Raw genomic sequence first — 21,419 nt, 5'->3', positions numbered from 1 at the left:
CTTTCCAATTTGTATCCCTTTTATGTGTGTCTCTTGCCTTATTGCTATGGCTAAGACTTCCAAAACTATATTAAATAAAAGTGGGGACAGTGGACACCCTTGTCTTGTTCCTGATTTTAGTGGAAAAGCTTCCAGTTTTTCCCCATTTAGTAATATGTTGGCTGTAGGCTTGTCATAAATAGCCTTTATTATATTGAGATATGTTCCTTCTATTCCCAGTCTCTGTAGGACTTTTATCATGAAGGGATGTTGGATTTTGTCAAATGCTTTCTCTGCGTCTAATGAGATGATCATGTGATTTTTGTCCTTCAACCCGTTTATGTAATGTATTACATTTATAGATTTGCGTATGTTGAACCATCCCTGCATCTCTGGGATAAAGCCTACTTGGTCAGGGTGAATGATCTTTTTGATATACTCTTGTATTCTGTTTGCCAATATTTTGTTGAGAATTTTTGCATCTGTGTTCATGAGGGAGATTGGTCTGTAATTTTCTTTTTTTGTTCTATCTTTGCCTGGTTTTGGTATCAGGGTGATGCTGGCCTCATAGAAGGAGTTTGGTAGAATTCCTTCTTTTTCTATTTCCTGGAAAAGCTTAAGAAGCAATGGTGTTAGCTCTTCCTTAAAAGTCTGGTAAAATTCAGCAGTGAATCCATCCGGGCCTGGGCTTTTTTTAGTTGGGAGATTATTGATAACTGCTCGGATCTCCATGTTTGTTATAGGTCTATTTAAGTGATTAATCTCATTTTGATTTAATTTAGGTAGGTCATATAATTCAAGGAAATCATCCATTTCTTTCAGATTTTCATACTTTGTGGAGTATATGCTTTTATAGTATGTCCCTATGATTTTTGAATTTCTCTGGAATCTGTTGTGATATTACCTTGTTCATCTCTGATTTTATTAATTTGTGTCTCTTCTCTCTTTCTTTTGGTCAGATTTGCTAAGGGTTTATCAATCTTGTTTATCCTTTCAAAGAACCAACTCTTTGTTTCATTAATTCTTTGGATTGTTCTTTTTGTTTCTATTTCATTAATTTCTGCCCTAATCTTTATTATTTCTTCCCGTCTACTGATTTTTGGTTTGCCTTGTTCTTCTTTTTCCAAGGCTTTAAGGCGAAGCATTAGGTCGTTTACTTGCGACCTTTCTAATTTCTTAATATAGGCACTTAAGGCTATAAATTTACCTCTTAGAACTGCCTTCATTGTGTCCCAGAGATTTGGGTATGTTGTGTTCTCATTATCATTTGACTCTATAAATTTTTTGAGTTCCTTTTTGATTTCTTCATTGACCCACTCATCATTTAGTAGTGTATTGTTTAGTTTCCATGATTTTGTGTATGCTCTATAGCCTGTCTTGCTACTGATTTGTAGTTTAATTCCATTGTGGTCAGATAGAATGCAAGGAATTATTTCAACTTTCCTGAATTTGTTAAGATTTGCTTTGTGTCCTAATATATGGTCTATTTTAGAGAATGTTCCATGTGCTGCTGAAAAGAATGTATATTCTGCAGCCTTTGGATGAAATGTCCTGTATATATCTGTTAGGTCCATTCCTTCTATGACCTCATTTAGTCCAGATGCCTCTCTGTTTATTCTTTCCCTGGATGACCTGTCAATTGATGAGAGTGGGGTGTTAAAGTCACCCACCACCACTGTGTTTGGTGTTATCTGTGACCTTAGTTCTAATAGTGTGTGTTTGACGAATTTGGGAGCCCCCATGTTAGGTGCATATATGTTTAGGATTGTAATGTCCTCCTGTTGGACTGTGCCCTTAATCAATATAAAGTGACCTTCCTTATCTTTCTTGACTAACGTCAGACTAAAGTCTACCCTGTCTGATATTAGGATAACAACCCCTGCTTGTTTTCTAGGCCCATTTGCTTGAAACACCGTCTTCCAACCTTTCACCCTAAGATAATGTCTATCCTTTGTAGAAAGGTGAGTTTCTTGGAGACAACAAATTATAGGATCCTGCTTTTTAACCCAGTCTGCAAATCTATGTCTTTTCGTTGGGGCATTGAGGCCGTTGATATTAAGAGATATTATTGAAAGGTGTGTATTTATGTTTGCCATTTTTGTGTGTGTGTGTGTGTGTTTCTGGTTCTACCTGTGCTCTCTTCTGTTAACTGGTATTTGAGTATAGCTTGTTTTTTCTAGGTTCCTTATATGTGTGCTTTTCCTTTTGTTCAGCATGGAGGATTCTATCAAGTATTTTCTGTAGAGCTGGTTTTGTCTTCAAATACTCCTTTAACCTGCTTTTGTCATGGAATGTCTTTATTTCTCCATCTATTTGATTGGATAACTTTGCAGGATAAAGTAACCTTGGTTGACAGTTGTTATCTTTCAGAACTTGGAATATATTACTCCAAGCCCTTCTGGCTTTAAAAGTTTGTGTTGAATAATCTGCTGTAATCCTGATGGGCTTGCTTTTGTAGGTAACTTGATTTTTCTCTCTAACTGCTTTCAATATTTTTTCTTTGGTTTGTGTGTTTGGAAGTTTGATTATAATATGGCGAGGAGAGGTTCTTTCTGGGTTTTGTCTGGCTGGGGTTCTAAAGGCTTCCTGTATCTGTATTGGCACCTCTTTCCCAATTTGGGGGAAATTTTCCTCTATGATTTTGTTGAAGACACGTACTATGCCTCTGGAGTGGAGTTCTTCTCCTTCTAATATGCCCTGAATTCTTATATTGGATCTTTTCATAGTGTCCCGAATATCTTGAAATTCCCACTCATACTTTTCTATAAGTTTGTCTTTCTCTTTGTTGGACTGCATTAGGTCTGCCACCTGGTCTTCTAGCTTAGATATTCTGTCCTCTCCCTCATCCATCCTACTGGTGAGATTTTCTACAGAGTTTTTTATTTCATTAACTGTGTTCTTCATTGCTAGTAATTCTGACTGGTTTTTCTTTATTATTTCTATTTCCCTATTTATGTCTTGTATTGCCTTCTTTATTTCATTAAATTGGTGTCCTGCCTCTTCTTTGATTCCTTTGATTTCCTCTTTGATTTCCTCTTTGATTTCTTCTTTGATTGTTTTCATGTGTTCTTTGACCTCATTGAACATATTTACAATCATTCTTTTGAACTCTTTCTCAGGCATTTCCTCTAACTCTTTCTCACTGGAGGACATTTCTGATGCATTGATACTTTTAGGTGGATTTATATCGTCTTGCTTTTTAGTGTTTCTTGTGTTATAATGTATATATTTTTGCATCTTGGATTAAGTTAATGCTTGGATTTTCTAGCTAGCTGTGTATTCTTAGCTGTATCAATTGATTTGATGTAATATATTTTCAGGGTAGGACCTTAAGGTGTTAGGTTTGGCTCTTAAGACTCTCGGAGTATCTACAGAGATGTTCTTAGGGGTTGAGTTTCCCTGGTATAGGAGTATTCAAGCAGGCTGAGTGGAATAAAATACAGGTAGATTCTAAAATTTATCTAAACACTGTACACATTCAATCAAAAACAGCCCTGAGTATATATGCAAGAGTAGGTATTATAAGGAGCAGATCCTCTATCAACAAAGAGGTTAAGATTTCTGGTCTGTTGAGGGATCCAAGTCAGCTTGCGACCAAGTGAGTCCCCTCCCTGGTGCAATCCCAGTTACCTTGGATGATTTTGGTCTCAGTCAAGTTGCTGCCTGGGTCGTCGGGCTGCTGTTCTGATTTCTGGAGCTGGGCACTTGCTTTTCCTGCGGGGCAAACTGAGCCGCTGCTGCTGCCTCTGCTGCTGCTGGTGTAGCTGCCACTGCTGGAGCCACCACTGCTGCTGAAGCTGCTGCTGCTGCGTCCACTGCCGCTGCTCGCCCTGAAGCTGCTGCTGCCGAGTCTGCCGCTGCTGCCACTCCTGGGTCTGCTGCTGCTGGGGCCGCTGTTACTGGTGCTGGAGCCGCTGATGTTGCTGCCGAACTCTGCTCCTGCTTGGGTCCCGCTGTCAGCCCAAGTTGGCGTGGCCGGTCCCGGGCCGCTGCTCTGTTCGTCGGATCTGGGCTCAGGTGGTGGGGGAGGGGAGGGAGCTGCAGCTGCTCTGGTTCTCTCGCTGCTCCACGTGTTCTTCTACCTCGCTGCCACTCTCCCCTCACGTTTCCCGAGTTGCGGAGAGCGCCGTGTGAGGGAAAGCTCCGGCACCTGGCTTTTCCTGTGGCTCGAGCCGAGTCTGGTGGCTTTCTGGTGCTTCGCGGCCGCGGCGGTTGGCCGAGCTGCAGGAGCCGCTTTTCCCGCCTGTTCAGGCTCTGGATGCTCTGGAACTGTTCTACTTCTCTGCTGCCGCTTCAGTTTCCTATACACCTCACTTTTTAGTAAAAGTGTGTATTTTGCTGAGTTTTTTTGGTCTTTTTCCCCCCAAGCTGCTTTGGGGTGGTACCTACGCTGCCATCTTAACCGGAAGTCTCTACCATCTAATTTTAGACGTGTGCGCCACCTTGTGCACATGTGAGACCTTGCACACTTGTGTTGCTTTGTGTGTCTGACGTATGTGGGACCTTGAGAGTCGAACATGAGTCCTTTGGTTTCATAGGCAAGTGCTTTAATCGATAAGCCATCTCTTCAGCCCACCATCTTATTAAAACATTTTATTTATCCATTTCATAGAGAGACAAACAGAGAAAGAGAGAGAGGGAGAGAATGGGCGTGCAGGGCCTCTGTTTTTGGGGTAGAGTCTCGCTTTAGGCCAGACTGACCTGGAACTCACTATGTGCTCTTGGGTTGCCCTTGAACTTACAAAGCTCCTTCTATCTCTGCTTCCTAAGTGCTAGAATTTAAGGCATTTGCCACCACAACACTCAGGCAGAACTTTTTTTTTTTTTTTTTTTTTTTGTGGTAGGGTCTCACTTTAGCCCAGGCTGACCTGTAATTCACTATGTAGTCTCAGGGTGACCTCTAACTCACAGCAATCCTCCTACCTTTGCCTCCTGAGTGCTGGGATACCTGATTTTCACAGACCCCATAGTAACAAAAACAGCATGGTACTGCCACAAAAACTGACATGTAGATCAATAGAACAGAACAGAGGACCCAGATGTAAATCCAGGAAGCCCCAGCCTTATGATTTTGGACAAAAATGCTAAAAATTCATTGTAAAACAGACAGCCTCTTTAACAAATGGTGCAGGGAAAACGTCTATATGTAGTCTCAGGATGGCCTCAAACTCTTGGCAATCTTCCTACTTCTGCCTCCCAAGTGCTGGGATTAAAGGCATGCACCATCACGCCTGGTCTTCTGTAATTTATTTTTATTTTTATTTATTTATTTGTTTGACAACTTCCATAATTGTAAACAATATCCCATGGTAATTCCCTCTCTTCCCCTACTTTCCCATTTGAAACTCCACTCTCCATCATATCCCCTCCCTCTCTCAATCAGTCTCTGTATTTTGATGTCATGATCGTTTCCTCCTATTATGATGATCTTGTGTAGGTAGTGTCAGGTACTGTGAGGTCATGGATATCCAGGCCATTTTGTGTCTGAAGGAACACGTAAGGAGTCCTACCCTCTCTTTGGCTCTTAAATTCTTTCTGCCACCTCTTCTGCAGTGGGCCCTGAGCCTTGGACCCCTGTAATTTTTAATATAGGCGTGTAAAGGTATAAATTTCCCTCTCAGGACTGCCTTCATTGTGTCCTAAAGTTTTTGTATATTGTGTTATCTGTGAATTTTTGAGAATGAGCGCATCAGAGCCTTCAGCTGTTGTAAATGAACTCCAGAAGCATGCGCCACCTTGTGCATCTGGCTTATGTGGGTCCTGGGTCCTTTGGCTTTGTACATTAGCATTTTAACTGCTAAGACATCCCTTTAGCCCAAGTTTCTGTGAATTTTTTGATTTCTTTTTGTTTTATAAATTTTTTTGTTTATTTTTTATTTATTTGAGAGTGACAGAGAAAGAGGCAGAGAGAGGGAGTGAGGGAGGGAGGGAGGGAATGGGCACACCAGGGCCTCTAGATACTGCAAAGGAACTCCAGACGCATATGCATGTGCCCCCTTGTGCATTTTTTTTTGAGGGGGAGGGGGGATGGGGCAAAAGGTTTATTTTGGCTTAAAGGCTTAAGGGGGAAGCTCTGTGATGGCAGGGGCAAATGATGGCATGAGCAGAGGGTGGACATCATCCCCTGGCCAACATAAGGTAGACAATAACACCCATAAGCCTTGCCCCCAACAATACACTCCTTCCAGGAGGCGCTAATTCCCAAATCTCCCTCAGCTGGGGACCTGGCATTCAGAACACCTAAGTATATGGGGGCACCTGAGTCAAACCACCACAGGGTTGATTCTTTAGTGTCCAAGGGCAACGTTTGCATTGCATTTTTTTTTCAAAAAATTTTTAAAAATTTATTTATTTGGAGCAACAGACAGAGAAAGAGGCTGATAGATAGATAGAGAATGGGCACGCCAGGGCCTCTAGCCACTGCAAAGGACCTCCAGATGCATGTGCCCCTGTGCATCTGGCTAATATGGGTCCTAGGGAATCGAGCCTCGAACCGGGGTCCTTAGGCTTGACAGCGCTTAACTGCTAAGCCATCTGTCCAGCCCTTTTCAAATTTTTATTAACAACTTCCATGATTACAAAAAATATCCCATTGCAATACCCTCCTTCCCTCCACTTGGTATGCTTTTGAAAAATTAATTTATTTTTATTTTTTTGGTTCTTATTTTTTTTCCTCAAATAATTATTTTTTAATTTTATTTATTTATTTGAGAGAGTGTGACAGGCAGAGAGAGAGAGAGAAAGAATTGGGCACGCCAGGGCCACTAGCCTCTACAAATGAACTCCAGACACATGTGCCACCTTGTACATCTGGCTTTACATGCGTACCGGGGAATTGAACTAGGGTCCTTAGGTTTTTGCAGGCAAGTACCTTAACTACTTAGACATCTCTCTAGCCTTTATTATTTGTTTTATTGTTTTGGTTTTTCGAGGAAGGGTCTTATTCTGGTCCAGGCTGACCTGGAATTCACTATGTATGAGGTCTCAGGGTGGCCTCAAACTCATGGTGATTCTCTCCCCCCTCTGCCTCCTGAGTGCTGTGATTAAAGGCGTGCACCACCACGCCCAACTTTTAATTTATTTTTGTTGTTGTTTATTTATTTATTTGTGTGTGTGTGTGTGTGTGTGTGTGTGTGTGTTGGCATGCCTGTGCCAGCAGAGGTGAGAGGACAACCTCTGATTGTCTTTTGCTCCTCCTCCACTTTCTTGAGACGGTGGGTCTCTTGCCATCGTGGATGAATACCAGACGAGCTGGCTCAGGAGTTTAGACTCTCCTGGCTCTGCCTCCCACTGTTGCAGATGTGTTGGGGATCACAGACGCATGTCTGGTTTGTGCTCTGCTTTACGTGGGTGGCCGGGAAATGGAAGTCAGGTTGGAAGGCTTTCCAAGCAAGTACCTTTAACTGCTAAGCCATCTCCCCAGCTCCTGACTTTTATTTTATTTATTTATTGGTTGATTGATTTTTGGTTTTTTGAGGTAGGGTCTCACTCTAGCACAGGCTGACCTGGAATTCACTCTGCATTTTCAGGGTGGCCTCGAACTCACAGCAATCCTCCTACTTCTGCCTCCCGAGTGCTGGGATTAAAGGCGTGCGCCACCACACCCAGCTCTGACTCATTTTAATTAATTTGTTTTTTATGAACAACTTCCATGATTGTAACAATATTCCATGGTAATGCCCTCCCTTCCCCCACTTTCCCATTTGAAACTCTATTCTCCATTATATTCCCTCCCCCTCAATCAGTCTTTCTTTTATTTTGATGTCACGATCTTTTACCTCCTATTATGATGGTCTTGTGTAGGTAGTATCAGGCACTGTGAGGTCATGCATATCCAGGCAATTTTGTGTCTGGGAGCACGCTGTAAGGAGTCCTACCCTTCCTCTGGCTCTTACATTCTTTCCGCCACCTATTCCACAATGGGCCCTGAGCCTTGAAAGTTGTTACTGAGATACTTCAGTGCCAAGCACTCCTCTTTTACCACTTCTCAGCACTATGGTGCCTTCTGAGTCATTCCAAGGTCACTGCATTTTGGAAAGAGAAGCTTCCTTAACCAGAAGTGAGAGTAGCATTAAAATAAGGGTATGAACATTAAGAGAAGTGCTTACTGGGCAGTTTGGTACACTTAGCCAGACAGCAGCAGACATTACTCCCCTAGGGCTCATGACTACTTCTGTTGTAGGTTTTCAGCATCAGGGATGTATTCTCTCCCATGGAGCTGGGCCTCCAGTCCAGATAGAGGGTAGTTGGTTTCTACTATGCAGACGTGCCACTATTACACTCGTTAGCTCATTTGGCCTGCCTGGCCAAATATAAGGCTTGCAGTGTCCACTGTTGAATATCTTTACTGGTGATTTCTCTCTCTCCCATTGAACTGCATGCAGAATGGCTTCTTCCAGCTCTCTGTCAGCTGGTCTACATGGAGAAGGTTATTAGCTCAGTTCCAGCAGGATTTCTCAGTGGCCTTGCAGCCCAAGTATTTGGAGTCTTCAGCAATAGGGTCTTACCATATATTCTTGGTGGAAAATCAAGGGCATTGGCAATGGCCTGTAATGTTGTGGGGGCATCAGAGACCTCCCTGTATTTTTTAAAGTATTTTTTTAACTTTATTTTTATTTATTTATTTGAGAGAGAGAGAGAATGGGCATGCTAGGGCCTCCAGCCACTGCAAACAAACTCCAGATGCTTGTGCCCCCTTGTGCATCTGGCTTACTTGGTCTTGGAGAATCGAACAGGGATCTTCTGGTTTTGCAGGCAAACACCTTAACTGCTAAGCCATCTCTCCAGCCCTTTAAATATTTTATTTATTTATTTGCAAGCAGAAAGAGAGAGAGAGACAGACAGACAGACAGACAGAAATGAGCACACCAGGGCCTCCTGCTGCTGCAAACTCCCTGCCACTTCATGCATCTGGTTTACATGGGTACTGGGGAATTGTACTTGAGTAATTAGGCTTTGCAGGCAAGCACCTTAACTGCCGAGGCATCTATCCCATCCTTATTTATTTATTTGGTTTTTTGAGGTAGGGACTTCCTCTAGCACCAGCTGCCTCTGACCCAGGCCGATCTGAAATTCATCATGTAGTCTCAGGGTGGCCTTGAATTCTCAGCAGTCTTTCTGCCTTTGCCTCTCAAATGCTTGATTAAAGGCGTGCAACACCATGTCCGGCTTTATTTTTGTGTTTTGAGGGGGTCTTTTTCTAGTTCAGGCTGACCTGGAATTCACTCTGTAGTCTCAGACTGGCCTTGAACTCCCGGTGATCCTTCTACCTCTGCTTCCTGAATACTAGGATTTAAAGGTATGTGCCATCATGCCTGACATCTTTTTTTTTTTCTTTCTTTTTAAAGGCTGGGTTTCACTCCAGCCTAGGCTGACCAGGAATTCACTATGTAGTCTCAGGGTGGCCTCAAACTCACGGTGATCTTCCTACCTCTGCCTCCCAAGTGCTGGGATTAAAGCTGTGTACCCCTACTCCCAGTTGAATAATGGGTATTCTTCATGGCTCTCTTGATGAGGGCAACAGTGTAGGGTCTCTCTGTTTCTGAGTTCACACATTTGTTACCACAAAGGTTTCAGGGTCCCTAAACATCTGCTGGAGGTTTTATGCAGTTATGGGATACTTAAGCCTGTTTAATCAAAATCTGTTTACAGAATTCAGTTTGATTATCTGCTCCAAAAGCACTGATAGCTTCCTTCTGTAACCTGACCTTTAGAAACATTTACAAACATGGAGTTGATTTACAGTTTTGTTTTCTTTTCCCTTACCACTCTACCAGGGATTGTTTTTGTAAGTAGGCAAGATGAAGAGCCTTCCAGAATGTGTCATCCATACCAGCATACCACGTTAGCACACATGAACCCAAACACATACACAATTAAACTGTACATAATTTTTTAAAAAAATCATAGGAAGGGATTTAAATAAGAATTCAAGCCCAGTGTAGTGGCACATGCAGATAATCCCAGCACAAAGAAGACCTTGAGTATGTACTTAATGCCAGCCTCCACTACATGGTGAAATATTGTGTCTAGGTAAATAAATGTAAATGAAATTAAAGTATATTTACATTTGCTATGCTTTATGAAAATTGTAATTTTTATTTTTTAAAAATATTTTTGTTTATTTTTATTTATTTATTTGAAAGTGACGGAAAAAGAGAAAAAAAGAGACAGATAGAGAGAATGAGAATGGGTGCGCCAGGGCTTCCAGCCACTGCAAATGAACTCCAGACATGTGCGCCCCCTTGTGCATCTGGCTAATTTGGGTCCTGGGGAATCGAGCCTTGAACCAGGGTCCTCAGGCTTCACAGGCAAGCGCTTAACTGCTAAGCTATCTCTACAGCCCTCTTGGTTTTTCAAGGTAGTATCTCATTCTAGCTCAGGCTGACCTGGAATAGTCTCAGGGTAGCCTTGAACTCACGGTGATCCTCCTACCCCTGCCTCTGGAGTGCTGGGATTAAAGGCGTGTGCCACCACACCTGGCTGTAATTTTTATTATTTATTTATTTATCTATTTATTTTTGTTCATTTTTATTTGAGAGTGACAGAGAGAGAGAGAAAGAGGCAGATAGAGAGCGAGAGAGAATGGGCACACCGGGGCTTCTAGCCATTGCAGACAAACTCCAGATGTGTGTGCCCCCTTGTGCATCTGGCTAATGAGGGTCCTGGGGAATTAAGCCTCAAACTGGGGTCTTTAGGCTTTACAGGCAAGTGCTTAACTGCTAAGCCATCTCTCCAGCTGTGTAATTTTTTTTTTTTGCTTATTATTATTTATTTATTTATTTGAGAGTGACAGATAGAGAAAGAGGCAGATAAAGAGAAAGAATGGGTACGCCAGGACCTCCAGCCTCTGCAGACGAACTCCAGGTGCATGCGCCCCCTTGTGCATCTGGCTAACGTGGGTCCTGGGAAATTGAGCCTCGAACCAGGGTCCTTAGGCTTCACAGGCAAGAGCTTAACCGCTAAGCCATCTCTCCAGCCCAGCTCTGTAATTTTTATTTTCAAAAAATATTCTATTTATTTATTTATTAGAGAGAGAAAGAGGCAAATGGAGAGTAAGAGAGAGAATGAGCCGGGCTGGTGGCACACACCTTTAATCCCAGCACTTGGGGAGGCAGAGGCCACCCTGAGACTACATAGTGAATTAAAGGTCAGCCTGAGCTAGAGCGAAACCCTATCTCAAAAAAACAAATACCCCCCCCCCCCCAAAATGAGTATGCCAAGGCCTCTAGCCATTGTTAACCAACTCCAGACACATGTACCACCTTGTGCATCTGGCTTTACAGAGATACTTGGGAATCAAACCTGGGTTGTTAGGCTTTGTAGGCAAGTGTCTTAACTGCTGAGCCATTTCTCTAGCCCTAATTTGCATTTTGATCTCAGTTCTGGTCATGATGAATAATCTTTTTTGTTTTGTTTTGTTTTCGAGGTAGGGTCTTGCTGTAGCCCAAGCTGACTTCAAACTCACAGTGATCCTCCTACCCCTGCCTCCCAAGTGTTGCAATTAAAGGGTGCACCACCATGCCTGGCTGATGTATAATCTTTTTTGTAGTGAAACTGAATTGGAAAATAAATGAGTTAATTCCTATTTTTTGTTTTATTTTGCTTTGTCTTTTTGGGGTAGGGTCTCACGGTAGTAGCCCAGGTCGTTATGGAATGCACTATGTAGTCAGGCTGGCCTTGAACTCACATCAGTCCTCCTGCCTTTGCCTCCTGAGTGCTAGGATTAAAGGTGTGTACCTCCATGCCCAGCCTCTTTTTTTCTTTTTGGTTTTTTGAGGTAGGGTCTCACTCTGGCCCAAGCTGACCTGGAATTCACTGTGTAGTTTCAGGGTGGCCTTGAGGTCACAGCAGTCCTCCTACCTCTGCTTCTAGAGCACTGGGATGAAAGGCATGTGCCACCATGCTGGCATAACTCCTGTTTTCTGAGTTGCTCATTATGATTCTAAACTTCTTTAAATAAAATATTTTATTTATTTATTTGAGGGGTAAAGAGGGGGAGAGAGAGAATGAGAGAATGGGCACACAAGGGCCTCCAGTCACTGAAAATGAATTCCAGACACATGCACCACCTTGTGCATCTCACTTATGTGCTTCCTGGGGAATTGAACCTGGGTCCTTTGGCTTTGCAGGCAAGAGCCTTAGTCACTAAGCCATATCTCTAGCCCTCTAAGCTTGGTTTTTATTTTAAAGACATTTACTTATTTATTTATTTATTAGAGACAGAGGGAAAGAGAGTAAGAATGGGTATGCCAGGGCCTCTGGCCATTGCAAATGAACTCTAGATGCATATGCCACCATGTGCATCTGGCTTACTTGGGACTTGGAGAATAGAACCTGGGTTCTTTAGGCTTTACAGGCAAATGCCTTAACCTCCAAGCTATCTCTCCAGCCCCTTATTTTAGAATATAACTCAAAAGTTGAACCACAATGGCAGTCATATACTCAAAAATGTATAGATTCAGCATATCTTAATTAACCATAAGAACTTTTTATTTATAGTATATTCAACAGAACATAAGGGCGGATTGCTCCAATATTGACAAAATTCTTGAACCACCTGAGGGCCAAGATGAAGGTGTATGGAAGTATGAACATCTAAGGTAGGTTTTTATGAGATTTCAAAATAGTAATAACAGTTCTAGTTTAAAAAAAAACCCTTAAATATCTACCTTTGGTAATTATGAGTCATGAAAAAAATTTACTATATAATTGCAGACCAGGTCATATTTTTTACTTTTATGTCTTAGTTTTTTTTTGAGACAGGATCTGGCCTCCCAACTGCCTGAGGCTGGCCTTAAACTGCTATTCTCTGCCTCTACCTCCCAAGTGCTGGGATAATAGGCATGTGCTTCCATGCTCAGTTTTGGTATCAGACTTTTTTTTTTTTAACTTTTCATTGACAACCTCCATACCTATAGACAATATCCCATCATTATAATCCACCTCTCTACTTTTTTAAGTTACTGTGTGTCTATATGGGTGTCTGTATGCCACTGTGTGTGTTGTGTGTGTGTGTATGTGCTACATAGATTACTTTGTATCTGGCTTTGCAGAGGTGCTGGGGATTTGAACTCTGGTCAGCAGGTTTGTAGAGCAAGTGCTTTTAGTCCATGAACCATGTCTCCAGCCCCAATATGAAACTCTTAACATTCCACCTCAGCCTCCTCAGTGTAAGGATTATAGAAATGATTCATGCCTGAGTTTTTTTGGGGGTGCTGGTTATTGAACCCAGTACCTCATTCATGCTCACCACACAACTAACCTCACCCCTTGCTGTGCATATTGTTTTTATTAAAAGAATAGTGAGAGGGGCTGGAGAGATGGCTTAGCAGTTAAGGTGCTTGCCTGCAAAGCCAAAGGACCTAGGTTTGACTACCCAGTACCCACGTAAGCCAGATGCACAAGGGGGCACATGCATCTGGAGATCATTTGCAGTGGCTGGAGGCCCTGGTGCGCCCATTTTTTCTCCAACTACCTACTTCTGTATCTCTCTCTACCTGCCTATTTCTGTATATCTCTCTGTATCAAATAAATAAATAAAAATAAAATAAATCTTAAAAAATAAAAAAAAGATAGTGAGAGCCAGTAATGGTGGTGTACACCTTTAATCCCAGCATTCAGGAGGCAGAGGTAGGAGGATTGCCATGAGTTCGAGGCCACCCAGAGACTACATAGTGAATTCCAGGTCAGCCTGGGCTGGAGTGAGACCCTACCTTGAACTCCCCTCCCCTCCCCACACACAAAAGAATTATGAGGCCTGATTTTAGTGTACGCGTTTTGGTTTTGGTTTGTTTTGGTTTGTTTTGTTTTCGAGGTAGGGTCTCACTCTAGCCCAGGCTGACCTGGAATTCACTATATAGTCTCAGGGTGGCCTCAAACTCATGGCAATCCTCCTACATCTGTCTCCCGAGTGCTGGGATTAAAGGTATGTGGCACCATGCCTGGCTAGTTGTACATGTTTTTAACTTAAGATCTAAGAAAAGATTTTCTTCTCTATTTAACCTATGCTATAGGGCTAGAATGATGGCTCAGCAGCTAAAGGCACTTGCTTGCAAAGTCTGACTGCCCAGTTCAGTTCCCCAGTGCTCACGTAAAGCCAGAGGCACAAAGTGTGGTGTATGTATCTGGAGTTCATTTGCAGTGGCTCATTCAATATTTTGATAACTACAAAATAAAAGACTTCTAGGACATAGACTTCTGTCTTACATTGGTGACCTTGGTATCTTGTAAATTCGTCCATTCCTCTAAAAAAATACTGGGAATTGGCATGGTGACACAAGCCAGTGATCACAGCACTTAAGAGAGGAAGACAGAAAGATCAAGAGTTCAAGGCAAGGGCTGGAGGGATGGCCTAGTGTATAAGGCACACGCCTGTAAAGCCAAGGCAAACCTAGGCTATATGTCAGAAAAGCAAACAAAACAAAATACCACATAAACACACAGACATACATAGAATTTACTGGGTCTCGGGCATTGTATAGGCCACACTTTCAGTTTGCCAGTTTTTGAAAGAAATGCAAAAAAAATCAAATGCTCATTAAATAACAAAAGTTAGCCAGGCGTGGTTGCACATGCCTTTAATCCCATCATTTGGGAGGCAGAGGTAGGCGCCATGAGTTCAAGGCTGCCCTGAGACTATAGAGTGAATTCCAGGTCAGCCTGAGCTAGAGTGGGACCCTACCTTGAAAAAAACAAAACAAAACAAAAAAACTCAGTCTCTTGGGCTTGCCTCAACAACAAAAAAGAAATTACATATGATAGGCTTCCAGTGTATTTTAATCCATATGTAGAAAAACAAATTGCATGTAAACTGTAGTAACCTTGAAGAAGATAGTGGAAGTATGTAGAATTTAGATTTTCTATCTCATATTGGGCAACTTTTTTTTTTTTTTTTTTTGTAGTACTAGGGATTGCATTCATACCAGGCAAGTACCTTGTCACTGAACTAACTCCTCCCCAGACCCTATAAAGGGCAATTTTTCAAATGCTTTTTGAACTGTTGACATTTTTAGTTGATTTTTTTTTTTTCTTTTTTGAGACAGTCTCACTCTGTAGCCCAAGCTGGCCTGAATTGTATCATGTAGTCCAAGAAGACTTCTACATGATGATGATCCTCCTGTTTCAGCCTCCCAAGTGCTGGGATTTACAGGTATGAGCAGTCATGCCCATTATTTTAAAGACATATAAGATTTAAATTTGTGACAGAATTTAGCAGCTGGGTATGGTAGTACATGCTTATAATCTTAGCAGGAAGAATGTGTTTGAGGCCAGTCTAGGCTACCGAGCAAGATCTTACCTTACCAAAGTAGAATAAGGCTGGGGATTTAGTTCAGTTGGATATGCAGGCCCTGCCATTTGGTCTTTAGTACTGGGGGAAAAAACAAAACAAAAACACAAGGGAACAAAACAGAATAAAACTAGAAAAATATTTAAGTATAAAATATCTATTCTTGAGGCTGGAGAGATGGCTTAGCGGTTAAACGCTTGCCTGTGAAGCCTAAGGGCCCTGGTTCAAAGCTCGATTCCCCAGGACTCATGTTAGCCAGATGCACAAGGGGGTGCACACATCTGGAGTTCGTTTGCAGTGGCTGGAAGCCCTGGCGCTCCCACTCTCCTCTCTCTATCTGCCTCAATAGCTATTCTACAAAAAAGTCTTCTGTATAACTGCATATAATATATACGTTTATTTGTTTACAGGCTGAGAGAGAATGAGAATGGATATTGGCATGCCAGGGCCTTCTGTCACTACAAACGTGTGTGCGCGAGTGTGCCAAGTACTCTTGCTGCTACAGTTGAACACCCAGATGCATGTGCCATTTTTTTGTGTCTGTTTTATGTGGGTGCTGGGGAATTAATCTTGGGCCAGCATGCCTTGCAAGCAAGACCCTTTAACTGCAGAACCATCTCTGCAGCCCCAGACATTTATTCTCTGTGCCAACAATTTACTACCTGTCATTTTTTTTGTTTGTTTTGTTTTTATGAGGTAGGGTTTTACTGTTGACCTGGAATTCACTGTGTAGTCTTAGGGTGACCTCGAATTCATGGGTGATCCTCCTACCTCTGCCTCCCGAGTGCTGGGATTAAAGGCATGTGCTACCACATGTGGCTTCAATTAAAAAACAAAACAAAAAACAAAAACAAAATCCCAGGCAGGGCATGGTGGCGCATGTCTTTAATCCCAGCACTCGGGAGGCAGAGGTAGGAGGATCACCCACGAATTCGAGGTCACCCTAAGACTACACAGTGAATTCCAGGTCAGTCTGGACTAGAGCGAAACCTTACCTAGAAACACAAAAACAAACAAACAAACAAAAGAACAAGCTTTTATTAGAATCTTTAAAAAAATTTAATTTATTTATTTGAGAGAGAGAATGTGCACACCAGGGCCTATAGCCACTGCAAATGAACTCCAGACACATGTGCCACCTTGTGCATCTGGCTTATGTGGGCTGGAGAATCGAACCTGGGTCCTTTGGCTTTGCAGGCAAGTACCTTAACTACTAAGCCATTTCTCCAGGCCACTCTGCAATTGCATAGTTAATTCCAGGTCAGCCTGGACCTAGTGAAGCCCTACCTCGAACCCCTCCCCCCCAAAAAAATAAGAAAGAAAAGGAAAGGACTGGGTATGATGGTGCATAGCTTTAATCCCAGCACTTGAGAGGCTGAGGTAGGAGAATCACTAAGAGTTTGAGGCCACCCTGAGACTGTATGGTGAATTCCAGGTCAGCCTGAGCTAGAGTGAGACCCTACCTCAAAAAACAAACAATAAATAAAAAATAAAAAAAGAAAGGGCTAGAGGGATAGCTTAGTGGTTAAGGTGCTTGCCTACAAGGCCAAAGGACCCATGTAAGCCAGATGCACAAGGTTGTACATGTATTTGGAGTTGTTTGCAATGGTTGGGGGCCCTGCCGTGCCCACTTTCTCTTTGTCTCTCTGCCTTGTCTCTCCCTCAATTAAATAAATTAAAAATAAATAAAAAGGAGGAGCCAGGCGTGGTGGTGCATGCCTTTAATCCCAGCACTCGGGAGGCAGAGGTAGGAGTATCGCCCGAGAGTTCAAGGCCACCCTGAGATGACAGTGAATTCCAGGTCAGCCTGGGCTAGAGTGAGACCCTACCTCGAAAAACCAAACAAGTAAAAATAAATAAATAAATAAAAAGGAAAAAGGCCAAAAAAAAAAAAAAAAAAAAGCTGGGCGTGGTGGCACATGCCTTTAATCCCAGCACTTTGGGAGGAAGAAGTAGGATGATGGCCATGAGTTCAAGGCCACCCTGAGACTACATAGTGAATTCCAGGTCAGCCTGAACTAGAGCAATACCCTACCTCAGAAAACAAACAACAACAAAAAAAAAAGAAAGAAAGAAAAAATGGAAAGAAGGATGTCTTTGAGATTCTTTAAAATATTTCTTTTCTTGGGCCCAACATGGTGGCCCATGCCCTTTTCTAGGCAGAGGTAGGAGGATCACCATGAGTTCAAGGTCAGCCTGGAACTACAATGTGAGGTCCAGGTCAGCCTGGACTAGAGTGAGCACCTTACCTTAATAAAATGTATATAGGTATGCTTGTATATATGTTTTTTACTGGACTGAAGAGATGGCTCTGCTGTTAGGTGCACTTTGGCTCAAGCATGAAGACCTGAGACTGCCAGAGTTCAGATCTCCAGATCACACGTAAATAGCTGGGAGGGGCTGTGCTGGCTTGTAACCCCTGTTCTGCAGGGGAGCAGAGGCCCAAGCTCTGTTGAAGCCCTTTAAGTGCTGGAATAAGTAAAAAGAGGCTGTGGTTGAAAACAAGACAAGGTAGAAGGGTGATGGAGCAGGAAACTCCATGTTCCAGTCTGCCCACCGTAGGTGAGGTATGCCCACCACAGGTGAGGCCAAGTGTATGGGCCACAATAAAGGGCATGTACATGTGCACAAACCACATCACACTACACACATGCACAGCAGTAAAGAAACAAATAAAATAAAGAAGTATATTTATGTGTATACGTATGAGAGAGAGAGAGAATATAAAATAAATGGTCATGCACCATGAGGGGCAGGGTGGAGGTCAGAGGACAACTTTGAAATGTGTGTAGTCATAGTGTCTCTGACCCTTGAGCTTTAGATTTTTCTGGTTCCTTCTCTTGTCATAGGTCACTGGAGTCACTTTGTGTCTGGCTTTGCTCTGGATAAATTGAACCTAGGCCAGCCAGCTTTGCATACAAGCTCTTTTAACACTTGAGCCAGCTCCCTAGTCCAAGATTCTGTTTCTTCCTTCTTTTTTTTCCTCCAAGGTATGCTCTTACCCTAGCCCAGGTTGACTTGGAATTCACTATGTAGTCTTAGGGTGGCCTCAAACCTCTATCTCCCAAGTGCTAAGATTAAAAGTGTGCATCACCACACCCGGCTTTCTTTTCATTTCTTATTCTAGTCCCCCCCTTTTTTGCTTGTATATATATGTGTATTGATGGTTATGTAGACAGGGTGGCACTGTGGCAGAGGTCATTGATCTGTGTTGGCTAGAGAAGAATGGGTGTTCCATTCCATTGCTATTCTGCCCAGTCTTGTGTGTGTGTGTAAATATATATATTTACACACATATATACACATGTATATATATAATTTATTTATTTGAGAGAAAGAGAATTGGGTGCACCAGGGCCTCTAGCTCTACTGTAAATGAACTCCAAACACATGTGCCACTTTGTACAGCTGACTTTCGTGGGTACTGGGGAATTGAACATAGTTCCTTAAACTTCATAGGAATGTGCCTTAACTGCTAAGCCATTTCGAGCTGGGGTCTCTTACTAATACCAGAGATTGCTGTTTTTTTTTTTTTTTTTTGGTGCGTGTGTGTGTGTGTACGTGTGTGTACTGATTCCCTGGTCTCTACTCCCTTTTGTGGGACTGATGTTACAGGCATGTGTGGGCCATGCCCAGCTGTTTACATGGATTCTGAAGATTTGAACATTGGGGGTTTTAAGCACCCTTGGTTCCTCATTACAGGAGGTACACTTAACCATTGAGTTATCTCTCCAGGCAAAGATTCTCCTTTGAAAGTAAATATTCTGAAAGTAACTTGAGCCAGCTGGTGAGATGTGCCTGTAGTCCCAGCTACCTGGGAGTCTGAGGTGGGTGGACTGATTGAGTTCATTTGTTCAAGATCATCCTTGGGAACATAGTGAGACCTCCATCTTTAAATAAAAACAAACTTGGAAGATAAATATAATTTTTGCATTTTCAGGCAATTCTGCCTTGAACTAAATGGACTTGCTGTGAAACTTCAGGTAATCATTTTCTTTATGTTAAAAGCTATAAATTGAAAGTTCTGATAGTTGTCTGTTTTTATAATTCTATATACTTACAGAAGCTTATCATATTTTAAGATTATTTCCTTAAGCTTTACATAGAATGTAGTATAACCTAAATGACAAACCTTTTCATTATTATTTTGTATAATAAGTAATATAATTATTTTTAACAGAGTGAATGCCATCCAGATACATGTACTCAAATGACAGCAACTGAACAATGGATTTTTCTTTGTGCAGCTCATAAAACTCCAAAAGAGGTGAGGATTAATGAAATTAATGACTAGAATCATCGTAGTCTAAATCTCCCAAGACACTGGTGGGTAAGGTTTTAGAGTTTTTAATTTGTGATTCATTTTGTTGCAAGAATAGAACCTGAAACAGAGCCTGATTTAGGATTTCCTAGCATTATTAGCATAATTTCTCCTTATTTGGCAATTGAGTTAGATAGAACTTGCTTTTGTGTTTTATTTAATTTTTTTATTTAAAGAGAGATAATGGGCATACCAGGGCCTCTAGCCACTGCAAACTCCAGATGTATATGCTACTTGGTGGGTACTGGGAAATTGAACCTGGGTCATTAGGTTTTCCAGGCAAGTGCCTTAACCACTGAGCCATCTCTCCAGCCCCTGCCCATTTTTAAAAAAATTATATTTATTTGAGAAAGAGGCAGAGAGAGAGAGAGAGAAAGAGGGAGAGAATGGGTGCTCCAGGACCTCCAGCTGCTGCAAATGAACTCCAGATGCATGCGCCACGTTGTCTTATGTGGGTCTTGGGGAATTGATCCAGGCTTCTTTGGCTTTGTAGGCAAGCACTTTAACCGCTAAGCCATCTCTGCAGCCCCCAGCCCACTTTTAAAAAAATACTTTGTTTATTTGAGAGTGACAAAGAGAAAGGCAGATAGAGAAAGAGTATGGGTGTGCCATGGCCCCTTGCCACTGCAAAAGATCTCCAGACACATGTGCCACACCAGGCTCTCCATGGGTACTAGGGAATCAAACCCAGCCATTGGGCTTTGCAAGCAAGTACTCCAGCCCATTTTTTGAAGCAAAATCACTCTAGTATTGACTGATTTGGAACTAACTCTGTAGCTCCGGCTGGCCTTGAACTCATAGTAATTCTATCCAAACTCTCCAAGTGTTAGGATTAAAGACTTGGGCCCATTATGCCAGGTATTACTGTATTTTTTTTTCTTATAAATAATTCCTTTCTAGTATATGTGTACATTTACTTGTCAAACAAATATCTTTTACACCTATTCTGTTTAAGCTATGCATTGAATTTCCTATCATGTGCATGTCTTTTAAATTTGTACTATTTAAGTTGGGTGTACTGGCTCATATCTGTAAACTCAGCATTTGTGAGGCTGAGGTAGGAGAATCATGGAGAGTTTCAGATACAGAATGAATTTCTGATCAACCTTAGAGCTTACAAAGTCTGTGGCCTGGACTCAATTCCGTAGTACCCACATAAAGCCATATGCACAAAGTGGCACATGGATCTGGAATTCATGTGCAATAGCAAGAGGCCTTGGTGTTCAGGTACACTTTCTCTTTCTCTCTGTCAAATAAATAAATAAAAATATAGATAAATAATAAACTCACAGTAGCACCATATATCACACCAACTGTGTTGGCAAAATACAAAGAAAATATAGTAACACATAGCCTTGAAGTGGACAAGTAGAAACCTCCAATGCTGCTTTGTCAGATGCTGAAGGCATTGAGAAAACAGTGTGATGGCTCTTCAACATGTGTAGAGTGTACATACTAGTTACATTCACGGTTATATACCCAAAAAATGAAGAGATGTCTTCACAAAGACTTGGTATGTGAGTATTCACAGTTGCATTATGATAGCTGAAAAATGGAAACAACCAACACTCACCTCCTGATGAATGGAGAAGCAGAATGTGTTACCCATGCAGTGGAGTCTACCACAGAAAGGAATAACGTCAAAAGAGGGATAAAAAACACAGCATTTTGTATATATTGAAAACATTGTAGGCTGAAAGCTTTTTTTTTTTTTTTTTTGGTGGGGGTGGTTGGCATTTAGAGGCAGGATCTTGCTGTAGGCCAGGCTGAACTAGAACTCACTGTAATCCCAAACTGGCCTTGAACTCTTGGCAGTTGTTGCACTCCGGT

At 42.0% G+C, this 21,419-nt stretch overlaps 1 protein-coding gene across 2 annotated transcripts in view; it reads left to right on the top strand.

Annotated features, from left to right (window-relative positions):
* Hspe1 (heat shock protein family E (Hsp10) member 1) overlaps positions 1-21,419 on the top strand; it is a 63,597-nt gene that overhangs the window by 28,274 nt on the left and 13,904 nt on the right. For both annotated transcript variants that reach the window (XM_045147680.1, XM_004653607.3), the window contains 3 exons: positions 12,481-12,581; positions 19,209-19,251; positions 19,449-19,535. In XM_045147680.1, the coding sequence (XP_045003615.1) occupies positions 12,481-12,581; positions 19,209-19,251; positions 19,449-19,535 (231 nt within the window). The remainder of the gene's footprint in view (positions 1-12,480; positions 12,582-19,208; positions 19,252-19,448; positions 19,536-21,419) is intronic.

Source organism: Jaculus jaculus, chromosome 4 (genome assembly GCF_020740685.1).
Source record: "Jaculus jaculus isolate mJacJac1 chromosome 4, mJacJac1.mat.Y.cur, whole genome shotgun sequence".
NCBI lineage: Eukaryota > Metazoa > Chordata > Mammalia > Rodentia > Dipodidae > Jaculus > Jaculus jaculus.
This window is presented reverse-complemented; position numbering and strand designations above follow the sequence as displayed.